A 13,794-nucleotide genomic window follows, 5' to 3' on the forward strand; every position below is an offset into this window, starting at 1 on the left:
GAGGGTTCTGCGGTCCCCTGTGCACAGGGAAGTTAACTGAGGCTCAGAAAAGCCAGGCGACTTGACCAAGCCCAACAGCAGAGGTGGGTTGGGGGAGCCGGGGGGCTGGAGAGGAGACCCAGGGTGTGGTCAGAGGGGTGGGGAGAGCGAGGGAGCTGGTCAGCCTCCAACACCCCCCAACTCCTCCTACAGCCCTGGCCCGTCTGGCCGGCTCCTTCTGGAAGACACTAGCTGTGGGCTTAGCCCTGGATCCACACCCACCCGAGGACAGGACAGCACCACGTGTGAGCCTCTTCCACCAAGCCCACACCATCTCCCGGGCCCAAGGGCACGGTGACTACCCCGGTGCAGCCTGTCCCTCCCAAATTGTCCCTTGATGCTAAATTTTTGCTTTAATGGCAATGTGTTTGTTATGAACTATTTGTGTTCCTCCAAAATTCGTATTTGGAAATCCCACCCCCCAAGCTGATGGTATCAGGAGAAGGGGGCCTTTGGGAGATGACAGGTCATGACGGCAGAGTCCTCCTGAAAGGGATGAGTGCCTTTAGGAACCAGATGCTCTTGAGCTCTCAAACCCATGTCATGACATAGTGAGAAGACGGCCCTCTACGGCCTGGGGTCTTTCCCAGAACCTGACTGTGCCTGCACCTCATCTCTGATCCCCAGCCCCCAGAACCGTGAGAAATAAACGTCTGTTGTTTCTATTGCCATTGGATCTATGGTGCTTTGCTACAGCAGTCCAGGATAAGACAGTGTCTGTCATTCAAACCTATATAAAACCCTGCAGAACTTGCCCATCTGCCCATGCCCTGGAGACAAGCGCTTGGACTGGAGTGTGCCGGTGCCCACCCTCCAAAGCTGCTCTGTTTTGCAGGTCAGCCTGGGCTGCACTGGGCCAAACAGGAACCAGGAGGCAGATGTCCACGGCAAGTGTGTGCCCAGCCCCAGAGGAGGCTGTCTGCTCATCCTTCACAAAAACTCCCCTCAGATCTGCTCTAGGAAGGGGAAATGAGCAGGAGCAGGGGTTCTTCTGAGATGAAATAGGGGGAAGAAAACCCTGCGGCCTGGGTGGGAGCAGCCTCCTCCCACTGGATCCTCAGGAAACCTCTTTCCAGGGGGCAGGGGAGAGGTGCAGCCATTGGTTATTTAGGGAGAAACTGTGTGTGGTGAAGAAAAGGTAACAGCCCGGCCAACACACCATTAACTGGCTTCAACTCTCCCCAGGGTTGCAGCCTCCTGGAGGACCCTTCACTGAGGACAGAGCCCAGCCTGTTGAGCAGCACAGGACAAGTGCAAGAACTCAGCCTAAACCCCATAGCCTCCTCCCACTCACGTGCCAATCCCAGAAAAGTCACCCCAAAGGCAAATCCCCAGGTGGCAGGAGCCAGAAACACCTGTCATGAAGATACCCAGCCAGTGAGCAGGTGTTTATTAGGGTCCTTTTTCATTACCCCAGAGACAGACCCAGGGCTGGCTGCGTGCACAGGAAGTAACGATTGCCACATGCATAAATACGTGAAGATGCACATTACGTCAGCACAGAGTCACAAAACACTTAGCCTTGGCAAGAAAACACTGTAGCTAGGCAGCTCCCGCTCTCAGAGACTCCTGCCACAGATGTCACGGAGACAGCAGGGGCCTCCCCAGGGACAGTCCCCACGGCCTAGACTCCCCAGAGCTGGAGGAGCAGCCCAGGCTCTGTGGTGAGACGGCCATCACTTCCTGTTCTTGGCAGGAGCCTAAGGTTACCTGGCCAAGGTCTTGATGGAAAAATGAGTTTTTACAATGTTGCAGGTCTTTTAATAGTTCGTCTGTAGGAAGTGCATTTGCAAAGTCACCAACCTGCAGCTGCCATCTGTAGACCAGGAAGGGTGATTCTCTGGTTGACCACAGCAGGGCATCCCCTGAGGTACAGAGACCCCCTCCCACCCCCACAGTGTTCTCACAGCCGGTACAGCGCTTGCAGTTTGGCTCAAGCAAGCCCTGGCAAGCCCCACCCCCGTGCTGGCTCTGCTGTGAAGCCATCCTCTCGCTGGGCGGCGAGTTCAGGCCCTACGCAGAGCCATCTTGAGGCTTGTAAATGAAGCAGGCGTCACCAGAGCGGGACTCCGCTGTGGCCACCGGCTTCTCCTTCCGCACAGCTTCCCCCGCAACACAGCTCCCCCAAAACACTGCACGGCCACTGACCTCCGGCTTCAAGCAAAGGAGAGGCTGTGAGGGGAGCCCTGGGAGGATGTGGAGACCCCCCGGGAGGATGTGGAGACCCCCAGAGAATCCTCTCCCACCCTGCTACAAACAGCAGTCGAGACCAGGAAAACGAGGCCTCTACTTTGTGAACAACAGGCTGCCCATGTGGTCACACGGCGTCTTCCTCCTGGGACACCTGCCACACACCGAGAAGCAGAGCTCGGTTGACGGTCCACAGCATGACAGTTCATCGCACTGCTGGAGGGAATGGGCCGGGGCCTCCCGTGGGTCTCCTGAAGGGAAAGGGGGGTTGGACCCAGAGCCAAGCTCAGTCAGGGATGAGGCCTGCACAGCACAGCACACAGGAAACCTTCAGAGGTGCGGCTGGCCCAGGACCAGCTCAGGGTCTGCAGCCAGGGACAGCCAGCCCACCTGGACACTCTCCTGGGGTGGCCCTGGCTGCACAGGTGGAGTCAGAACGGGCGGGTCCTCCTGGTGGCAGCTCCAAGCTCAGGGCAAGTCCCGCCCCAAAGAAATGCTGCCTGTTGGACTTCCCGGGCAGCGCCAAGTCTGTCCCGCTGCCCTGAGGAGACGTCCCAGGGCTGAAGGCAGCTGGAGCCCTGCCATGCAAACAGCACACAGCACGTAGGGTGCACAGGACGACACAGCCGCTGCTCCTCCTCCGGGTGCGCCCACCCAGGGTTCTGCCAACACAGCAGCAGAGAGGCCAAGAGTCACGTGAAGCACGGGCAGGGAGGGGCACGGGCTCCAGTCGCGGCCGTCCAGCAGCACGGCAGCTGCTTCCAGGTAGGTCTTTGTGTCACCTCAGCCATGCACCAGGCGGGCAGCTTTAGTCTGTCTGGGGCCACGGAGGTAGCCCTAACGCTCTGACCTGTCCCATGATGTCACTAGGTCCTCCTCTGGGACCAAGTGTCCCTGGCCCACAGGGAAAAGCCCATCCAAGGCTCTGGATGCTCAGGGCTCAGGGTGTGTCAGCCTAGAGAGCAGTGACTTGTGTGAGCTCCGTGTTGGGCGTAGATGGGCTCTGCGGGCTGACGGGCACCATAGGCAGGTCCACGCCTAGTCACGCGGGCCGCGGTACCGTCTCAGAGGTCTTGCAGGCCAGGGCCACATCTTTGGCAATGCTGCGCACACGGTCAGACACCTGCACCTCCCGGCGCAGGGCAGAGGCACAGCAGAACTTGCGGAAGCAGGCCTTGAAGTTCTCATCCAGGAAGGCATAGAGGATGGGGTTGAGGCAGCTGTTGACGTAGCCCAGGGCCGTGCAGAAACGCAGAATGGCCACGGCAGTCTCGCTGCCTGGCTGCACTCCCAGCCCTTGGACCAGCACAAAGACCTGGACAGGCGTCCAGCAGCCCACGAACACAGCCACCACCACCAGCACCAGCCGAGTGATGCGCCGCAGGTTCCGGTCCTTCTCCCGGGAGCCCGAGAGCAGGCGGACTCCGCGGAGCCTCCGGATCATGAGGCTGTAGCAGACGGAGATGATGAGCACGGGGACGATGAAGGAAAAGAGGAAGATGCAGACGGCAAACACAGGGCCCCAGTAGTCCTGTGGGGCAGGGATCTCCACCAGGCACTCGATCTCTGCAGGGAGAGAAGTGGGGTCAGAGTGGGCCCAGGAGACGTGGAGGGCAAGTGGGCCCAGAGGAGCCACCCAGGAGCCGTGGAGAGCCTGGTGAGGGGAGGAGGGGACACCCCACTGACCTTCATCCTCGACCTGTGCCGAGCCCATGATGGCAACAGGAACACCAACAACAGAGGCCAGGGCCCAGATGGCCACATTGACAGCCTGGGCTTTGCTGGATGTGCGGACGTCGAGGGCGCGGATGGGGTGGCAGATGGCTACGTAGCGATCCACACTCATGGCAGTCAGGGTGAAGGTGCTGGTGAACATGTTGTAGTAGTCAATGGCAATGACTGTCTTGCACAGGGCATTCCCAAACGGCCAGAAGCCCAGGAGGATGTCTGTGCCCTGGAAGGGCAGCGTCAGCAGGACCAGAGTGTCTGCCAGGGCCAGGTTAAAGATGTAAATATTGGTGGCTGTCTTCATTTTGGTGTGCCTGCAGAGTAGAGGAAGAAGAAAGGCTTCACTTGGCTATGCCGGCTGGACCGGGCAGCAAAGGGCAAGGGGCTCGTCTTGGCCACCGCAAGCTACACTGGCCCTGAGTCCCTTAACATCAGAGTTCCCATGGGGGCTTGGTAAGTGACAGCTCCTGGACCCAACCTGAGACTCACTGAGTCAGTCTCAGGGGATGGAACCTGGCATCAGACATCTTCACCAGCTCTTCAAGTGACTCTGACACACACCAAAGGATTCCAAGCCTTAAACACGAGTCTACTTTACAGGGGTCAGGGCATGTAGGGTACGAGAACTCACCCCAGACTCCACGGGAGCGAAGGGTTAGAGCCCTAAGGGAAAAAGCCTGCTCTCCTTGCTTTTGAGTCCCCTCAGAGACCCTTCACAGACTCAAATGCTGACCCTACAGTTGCCAGAGGTTTCTGAGAGCTCCGGAATCTATAAGAACATACCAAAAGGCTTCCAAGTCCACACTGCTATCTAGCAACGGAGACAGAAAATGGTGACATGGACAGGAGGGATGCTAATAAGGTATGATTGTATCCAAGCACCTGAAAAGGTGCTGGAAAGGGCTGGGAAAGTTGTTGGTGGTTAATAAATTTTTGTTAAATCAGTTAATGGTTGTAATATTTGGGGGGGGATTGTGGTGGTGGTGGTGGTGATGGTGATGATGGTGATGATGATGACAATGAATGATGATGAATGATGGTGATGTGTGGGTGGTGGTGGTGGTGGTGGTGGTGGTGATGGTGATGATGGTGATGATGATGACAATGATGAACGTGATGTGGTGATGGTGGTGGTGGTGGTGGTGTGGTGATGATGGTGATGATGGTGATGATGACAATGAACGTGATGGTGGTGGTGTGGTGGTGGTGGTGTGTGTGGTGATGATGGTGATGATGGTGATGATGGTGGTGGTGGTGGTGGTGGTGGTGGTGGTGATGGTGATGATGGTGATGATGATGATGACAATGAACGTGATGGTGGTGGTGGTGGTGGTGGTGGTGTGATGGTGATGATGATGATGATGATGATGAACGTGATGGTGGTGGTGGTGGTGGTGGTGTGTGATGGTGATGATGGTGATGATGATGATGAACGTGATGGTGGTGGTGGTGTGTGGTGGTGATGGTGATGATGGTGATGATGATGACAATGAACGTGATGGTGGTGGTGGTGGTGGTGGTGGTGGTGATGGATGATGATGGTGATGATGATGACAATGAACGTGATGGTGATGGTGATGGTGATGATGATGATGAACGTGTGTGGTGGTGGTGGTGGTGGTGGTGATGGTGATGATGGTGATGATGATGACAATGAACGTGATGGTGGTGGTGGTGGTGGTGGTGGTGATGGTGATGATGGTGATGATGATGACAATGAACGTGATGGTGGTGTGGTGGTGGTGATGATGGTGATGATGATGGTGATGATGATGAACGTGATGGTGGTGGTGGTGGTGGTGGTGGTGATGGTGATGATGGTGATGATGATGACAATGAACGTGATGGTGGTGGTGGTGGTGGTGGTGGTGATGGTGATGATGGTGATGATGATGACAATGAACGTGATGATGTGATGATGATGGTGATGATGATGAACGTGATGGTGGTGGTGGTGGGTGTGATGATGGTGATGATGATGACAATGAACGTGATGGTGGTGGTGGTGGTGGTGGGTGATGATGTGATGATGATGATGATGAACGTGATGGTGGTGGTGGTGGTGGTGGTGGTGGTGGTGATGATGGTGATGATGATGATGAACGTGATGGTGGTGGTGGTGGTGATGATTATGAACGTAATGGTGGTGGTGGTGGTGATGGTGATGATGGTGATGATGGTGATGATGATGGTGATGATGATGGTGGTGGTGGTGGTGGTGGTGATGATGATGGTGATGATGGTGATGATGATGAACGTGATGGTGGTGGTGGTGATGGTGATGATGGTGTCACGTGATGGTGATGACTGTGATGATGGTGGTGGCGGCGGTATTGGCAGTGGCAGCAGCACCCAAGATGACACTATTCTATGTCAGTTTAGCTGCCTCGAGGAAATATGGGGCTCAGTTCTGCCTCTTAGAGAGGGATTATGAATAAGCACAAAGAGGCCGCAATTACAAAGAGAAAACAACAATGACAATGATTATGGCAAATACCTGTGCCAAGCTCTTCGGGGGAATTTATGTCATTGAAGATTTACAAAAATGCTACTTTGATCCCCACTCTATAGAGGAAGAAACTGAGGCCTACAGGATCTATGTTGTTTTTTTAAGGCCTTAGAGCTGGTAAAAAGCAGGGCAGGGCTCAGAACAGAGTGTTTCTGACTCCTGGGATGGTCACCCCAGCCCACTGGCTCACAACATGCTGCCTCTTGGGCCAGTGTGGCCACAGCAGCCCCTGAGCATCGCTCTCTCTGGGGACTCTGCCCAGCAACATGACCTTCCCTGCCTGCTCTAATCCAAGAAGTGCCTCTGAGAGGTTGAACACCTCAGTGTAGAGGAGAAAGACAGTAGAGAAGCGGTAACAGCTGGAAAGGTGCTCAAGCACAGGGACTGCCCCAGGCCGCCGCACTCCTCAGCCGTGACGCGCCAGCCAGCCACGAAGGGACATGCACATCACGGAGCAACCTCCGTGGAGCCTCCCTTAGGAGTCAGCTCTGGGGAGGGGCAGCTGTTCTTCCCACTCTCTCGTCTGACCACGCATCACCTGCACACATGCGCACACACACACGCACACACACACGCGCACACACACGCGCGCACGCACACACACACACCCACACACACGCACGCACACACGCACACACACGTGCACACACACACGCACACACATATACACGTGGTTACATGGTCCACCTTGCTCACTTTCCAGATGGGAAAAACAAGGCCCAGAGGGGAACAGCTTTTCTCAGGGACACTAAGAGGACAGGGCTGGGATGGTGGCAGCTTAAACACCCCCACTACCCTGCCCTGCCTCTACCTACATAACACCTCTGGTTGGGACCCTTTGAGGTTATAAGGAGGGAACACTTGCTTTAGAGCCCTGGACACTGTCTTCAGAACTGCCTTTTTCTGGGTCCAGGCAAATATCCTGGACCAATAAGAAACCTCATTCCAGCTGTCAGTCATCTTCCTGCTAAAGCACCACCCATAACCCCCCACTGCCTGAAGAACAGAGTTCCCCCACCCGGGCCTTCAGGATCCCACCTGCTGTCCCCAGGCCCTTCAGTTCTCTCTCCTCTGGATGGATTTGGGGTCCGTCATTTCCTCTGCCCAGAAAATCCTCCCTTTCTTCTTAAGTCACCTCCATCTTCTACCTGCCCAATCCGCAATCCATGTGAAGGTTTCCTTGTTCACCCCCACACTGATCCCACGCTGTGCCCACGCTGTGCCCAATGCTGTCCCCCTGCTATCCCCCCACTATCCCCTCACTACCCCCCACACTATCCGCCTCATGCTATCCCCCCACTATCCCCCCACTATCCCCTCACACTATCCGCCTCATGCTATCCCCCCACTATCCCCCTCACTACCCCCCCACACTATCCGCCTCATGCTATCCCCCCACTATCCCCCTCACTACCCCCCACACTATCCGCCTCATGCTATCCCCCCACTATCCCCCTCACACTATCCGCCTCATGCTATCCCCCCACTATCCCCCTCACTATCCCCCCACACTATCCGCCTCATGCTATCCCCCCACTATCCCCCTCACACTATCCGCCTCATGCTATCCCCCCACTATCCCCCTCACTATCCCCCCACACTATCCGCCTCATGCTATCCCCCCACTATCCCCCTCACTACCCCCCCACACTATCCGCCTCATGCTATCCCCCCACTATCCCCCTCACTACCCCCCCCCACACTATCCGCCTCATGCTATCCCCCCACTATCCCCCCACTATCCCCCTCACACTATCCGCCTCATGCTATCCCCCCACTATCCCCCTCACTATCCCCCCACACTATCCGCCTCATGCTATCCCCCCACTATCCCCCTCACCCCCCCACACTATCCGCCTCATGCTATCCCCCCACTATCCCCCTCACTCCCCCCCACACTATCCGCCTCATGCTATCCCCCCACTATCCCCCTCACTACCCCCCACACTATCCGCCTCATGCTATCCCCCCACTATCCCCCTCACTCACTACCCCCCCCCCACACCATCCGCCTCATGCTATCCCCCCACTATCCCCCTCACTACCCCCCACACTATCCGCCTCATGCTATCCCCCCACTATCCCCCTCACTACCCCCCACACTATCCGCCTCATGCTATCCCCCCATTATCCCCCCCCCCCTACACCCCCCACACTATCCGCCTCATGCTATCCCCCCACTATCCCCCTCACTACCCCCTCACACTATCCCCTCATGCTATCCCCCCACTATCCCCCTCACTACTCCCCCACACTATCCGCCTCATGCTATTCCCCCACTATCCCCCTCACTACTCCCCCACACTATCGCCGCCTCATGCTACACTGCCCCCCACTATGCCCCCCCTCGCACCCCCCCTCACACTATCTGTCCCCCTTATGCTATCCCCCCATTGCCCCCCCAGCTCCCCCCCACTGTCCCCCCACACTATCCCGCCATGCCCCCCCCTGTTATCTCCCTGGCTGCCCCCTGCTGTCCCCCACAGTATCCCCCACACTATCCCCCTGGCTGCTCACTGCCCCACTATGCCCCCCTGCACTGCCCCCCACACTGCCCCCCACACTGCCCCCCACACTGCCCCCCCACATTGCCCCCCACTGCCCCCCACTGCCCCACACACTGCCCCCCGCACTGCCCCCCGCACTGTCCCCCCGCACTGTCCCCCCACTGCCCCCCGCACTGCCCCCCCACTGCCCCCCCACTGCCCCCCGCACTGCCCCCCGCACTGCCCCCCACACTGCCCCCCCCACTGCCCCCCGCACTGCCCCCCGCACGGTCCCCCACACTGCTCCACACGCTGCTCCCCACACTGTCCCCACACTGCCCCCCACCTGCCCCCACACTATCCCCTTGGCTGCCCTCCATTATCCCCCTGCACTGCTTCCCACACTGTCCCCGCACTGCCCCCCACCTGCCCCCACACTATCCCCTTGGCTGCCCTCCATTATCCCCCTGCACTGCTTCCCACACTGTCCCCGCACTGCTCCCTCAACCGCAACCATCAGCTGCCCTCTCTTTGGCCCCCACAAGTTTTCCCATCTCTGAGCGCCAACAGATGACGGGCTCAGCCACACACACCTGCCATAAGCAGGAGCCTGGAACCTGAGAAGGGGTTTCAGGACTGTCCCAGCACCAGCCCCTGCGCCTCCCTTCACCCATCTGGGGAATGGGCTGAAAAGAGCCTCTCACAGGGCCGCTGTGGGGTCTCATAAGGTCATTGAAGCAGACAGCTTGATACAGAGCCTGGTCCACAGCTCAAACCAGGGGTCAGGGTGGTGACGCCTCTACCTGGGACAGAATGGGGTGGGCCAGGGCCAGCCCCTCCCCTCCCCTCCCCTCCCTGGGGCCTCAGGATTGACCCTGCCTCCTGGACAGGGTCCAACAAATTGAATGGGGGAAGCAGGAAATCAACACCTGCTCAGGCCCGTCCAGAACAGCCTCCGCCTCAGCTTCCCCCTCTGCAGCTGTGTGGGACTCAGCAGACAGGAACCTCGTGGCCCAGCCTACCTGAGGATGACGTACATGACGAGGCAGTTCCCCAGGAGCCCCCCGACACACACGGCCAGGTAGAGCCCCACGATGGTGACCTTGAGCCCGAGGGGCAGGAAGGCGCTGTGACTGGCATTGAGCAGCAGATGCGGAGGCAGCAGACTGTGGTTGGGACTGAGGAGGGACAGGTTGCCCTGAAGGTGGCTGCCGTAGATAACCTCCCAGAATGGGGCGGGGAAGAGAGGCTCCATGCCACTGCCCTGCAAATCCACTCAGTGCAGCACCTGGGACAGAGCACAGACAAGTGGCTGCAGTGCCAGACACACGCCCAGCCGAGGCCTCACAACCCAGCACGTGCAGCCCAGCAGGCACGTGGACCCCCACACTGGGCAGGCACAGGCACGGAGGTACACGGGCACACAGAACACACAGGCACACATGCACAGGCAGGGGCACATGGAGACACGAGGACACAAAGACACACATGCACCCGCAAGGACACAGTCTCGTTCGGTTTAGAGACTCACATACAGGCTGCCTGGAGGCAGTTACACCCCAGGACACTGTCCACCCGCAGGGACTCATGAACACACAGCCACTCGTTGTGTTCACAGGCACAGGGATGCAGGGACACACGTCACACACACAGACACACAGAAATGTCCAAACCTGCCCTCATGCACACGCAGGCACAAAAGAGACAGACACACCCAGAAACGCCTGGGGCCCAGCCTTCCTCCTGGGAGCGCAGCTTCCTCCTGCTCCCCCGCCCTGCCTTGCTGCAGTCTGTCAGCAGGACCCCCACCGGACCTCCAGCTCCCACCGGACCTCCAGCGGCTCAGGTCCTTACCTCTGCAACCTCCTTGGGAGCTGGGACCACCGTGGAGACCCCCACCCTCAGCCAGCCGGCAGTCTGGCACAGGTGCAGAGCAGGGTAGAAGAGGCCCAGCCGCCACTCGCCTCAGTACAGGATCTTCTCAGCAGACGCCAGACCAGACGCAGCAGCAGAGTGAGCCCGGCAGCCTGAAGCAGAGGGGAGGAGGAGGAGGAGGAGGAGGAGGCTGCAGCTCCAGAGGGGGAGGGGCTACGCAGGCTGGAGGAGTGGGGGGGCCGCGGCAAGGTGGGTCACCGTGCCCAGGGCTGCGCCGGCCCCACACTGAAGGGGACAGACACACAGACAGAGATGAACAAGGAGGCTCGGACCCACAGACCCCAGACAGAGACGCACACACAGCCCAGGATACATGGACAGAGATGCCCACGGGTTCACAGACACAGGACAGAGAGACACACACAAGGACACACAGACTCACACCCAGGGACGGAGTCTCAGGGAGACACACACGGAGACATGTTCACAGACTCGGACACACAGACACGGGGCCACGACTCACACAGAGACACAGCCTTGCACAGACTGGCCCGGACCCCGCAGTTGGGCTCCCAGCACCCCAAAATGCCCCCACCTGGCCAGCTCTTGGCAGATCAAAGCTTCATTGTAAACACGCAGGCAAGATGCTTGGGTCCAGGACACGGTACTGGCCCGGCACCTACTGTGTGCTCCTGGAGCTCAGTCACCCCACTGTACCCGGCCACCGCTAGAGCATGAAGCCTCAGAGGTGTGAGGCCGCCTGTCAGAGTGTCAGAGACAGGGTTGAAACGCCAAGGGCACCTCTGCCACAGCTGGGTCCCAGATCAATGCCTGAGCATCACTCCCTCAGACAGGCCCCTGGCACCCACACAGCTGAACGGTTCCTTTAGAGGTGCCTCCTTCTCAGCTCAGGGTCCCATGCCTGATCCACTGAGATGAAAGGTCACAGGTCAAGGCTGTCTGGGTGACCCCTGAGCTGAATCACCAGCTCCCACCCCGTCTGGGGTCGTACTTCCTGCACGAGCTTTGAAGGAGAACCAGACCTGTCCCCACACAGCTCAGACCCTGCTCAGAGCACCTTCTCCAAGAGTGGGGACCTGGTTGCTAGGCAACTGGCAGCAGGGTTGCTAGGATACCTGGCAAATCAGGAGAGGATGGAACAGGCAGATGCCCCAGGACCCAGCATCCCTCGCTGTCCCCCAGGACTTATCCCTGCATCTTCATGGCAACCAAGACTCAGGGACACGTGTGAAGGCACGGGGCACGTCAACAGAGACACTCAAGGGACACATGGGGACACACATTCCTGCAAACACACAAACAGATGCCCAGACAGGCATACGGGTGAACACACAGAGGCATGGTTACACACTCAGAAACGCAGACACTCACAGGGATGCACAAACACATCAAACACACGGGCCACACACGTGCAAGATGACGCCAAGGTGCACACAGGCACATGGGTAGACCCAGAGTGTGCATGGACACCTTTGGGAACAGGCAGACACAGGCCAAGGCCCTCCGACACCCAGAGGACCCACACATGCACAAACACGCTCTCCAGGCAAAGCTCAAGGATGAGCCCCCTGACCTCAGGAGCCGAGAGGGGGCAGAAATCCAGGCAGGCTTGGACTCCTGCAGTCCCCAGCCCCAGCTGGGCTCACCAAGATCTGAGCAGGAGACCCTAGACCCTCCTACCCCAGCTTCCTGAGCCTGCCTTCCAGCCTGGGACCCAGCCTGGGCACTGCAGGCACTGAGGGTGGGCAGAGCTGAGGCCTTGTAAGGGAAGGACAAAGGAGCCCCACCTCATGTCCCCCGCCCAGGAACCAGTGTCAGAGGCCAGGGCAGAGCGCGGGACACAGGCACCTCATCCCTGCTACTGCAGACACCTCTCCCTCAGCATGTCTGCCTGCCACCTGGGTCACCCCCAAAACTTCCTCCCTACAGCCAGAGAGGGGGAGGATGAGGGGTTGAGATGGGGAGGAGGAGGAAAGGGAAAGGAGCAGGGAGGAAGTATGGAGAGATCAAGAGGGAGGATGGGTAAGGAAGGAGGGGAGAAGGGGGAGGAAAACACATTGGGGATAGAAGAAAGACAGGAAGAAAGGAGGGGGGATGAGGTCTGACCTAGCTCCCTGACTCCCACCTCTTTTGACCCCAAGCCTTCTCACCCAGCAATAGCAACCAGCCACCTGCACCCCCACCAAGGCAGCTCCCAGCTCTGCCTTGCCTGGCCTTTCAGGAGTCAATAGAGACCTCAACTCCCTTTGTGGGAGCCATTCAGTGTCCAGCAGAAGGCCATGGCCTCCCCAGTCCAGGTGTTCACAATCTTATAATGTGTTCCCTTGAACTACCTGTGTGTTCTGTGTCATCCTGCCCTGACATGCTCATAACCACAGAACCCGGGACAGCTCCTCCCTCCCTTGTGCCTGCTGCAAACCACCTGCACAGACCCTGACACCCTGAACAGCCTAGGCCCCCTGCACAAAACCTGCCCCCCACCCACATAGACCCTGCCCCCTGCATTGACCCTGTGCACCTGCCTGCACACAACCTGTTCCCCCTGCAAAGATCCTGCCCCCTTGCAAAGACTCTGGCCACTCTGCACAGATCCTGGCCACTCTTCAAAGACGCTGGCCACTCTGCACAGATCTTGGCCACTCTGCACAGACCCTGGCCTCCCTGCACACATCCTACCCCTTGCGCAGATCCTAACCACACCTGCAAAGATCTAGTCCCCCCGAACTCCGGCACAGACTGTGCCCCCACCCCACACGGATGCTATCCCCCTGCATAGATCTTGGTCCCTCTGTACAGATCCTGCTCTCCCTGGACAGGTCCTGTCCCCCCACTCCCTTGAACAGACACTGACTCCCAATGTAGATCCTACCCACTGCACAGATCCTGGCCCCGCTGCAAAGATTCTGCACCCTGCACAGGTTCTGTCACCTCCTAAAAGTCCTCACT

At 58.4% G+C, this 13,794-nt stretch overlaps 1 protein-coding gene across 2 annotated transcripts; it reads right to left on the bottom strand.

The window, feature by feature from the left end:
* Positions 1 to 1,406: 1,406 nt before the first annotated feature.
* OPRL1 (opioid related nociceptin receptor 1) lies at positions 1,407 to 10,932 on the bottom strand. Of its 2 annotated transcripts, XM_050746236.1 has the most exons (4): positions 10,807 to 10,932; positions 9,975 to 10,240; positions 3,916 to 4,271; positions 1,407 to 3,795 (listed from the first exon to the last, which is right to left on the bottom strand). In XM_050746236.1, the coding sequence occupies exons 2-4, from the start codon at positions 10,205 to 10,207 to the stop codon at positions 3,272 to 3,274; spliced, it is 1,113 nt and encodes a 370-aa protein (XP_050602193.1). In that variant the 5' UTR covers positions 10,208 to 10,240; positions 10,807 to 10,932; the 3' UTR covers positions 1,407 to 3,271. The 2 variants fall into 2 exon arrangements, with proteins under 2 accessions (XP_050602193.1, XP_050602195.1); XM_050746238.1 differs by lacking the exon at positions 10,807 to 10,932 and having other exon boundaries at positions 3,916 to 4,272; positions 9,948 to 10,092.
* Positions 10,933 to 13,794: the final 2,862 nt, after the last annotated feature.

The sequence above is a fragment of the Macaca thibetana genome, chromosome 10, assembly GCF_024542745.1.
Source record: "Macaca thibetana thibetana isolate TM-01 chromosome 10, ASM2454274v1, whole genome shotgun sequence".
NCBI classification, from domain to species: Eukaryota; Metazoa; Chordata; class Mammalia; order Primates; family Cercopithecidae; genus Macaca; species Macaca thibetana.

Coding starts and splice junctions, on each gene's coding strand:
- OPRL1 (XM_050746236.1), bottom strand. CDS start 10,207: ATGGAGCCTCTCTTCCCCGCCCCATTCTGGGAGGTTATCTACGGCAGC. Junction 4,272..9,974: donor GTCATGTACGTCATCCTCAG/GTAGGCTGGGCC, acceptor TCTACTCTGCAG/GCACACCAAAATGAAGACAG. Junction 3,796..3,915: donor GGCACAGGTCGAGGATGAAG/GTCAGTGGGGTG, acceptor CTCTCCCTGCAG/AGATCGAGTGCCTGGTGGAG.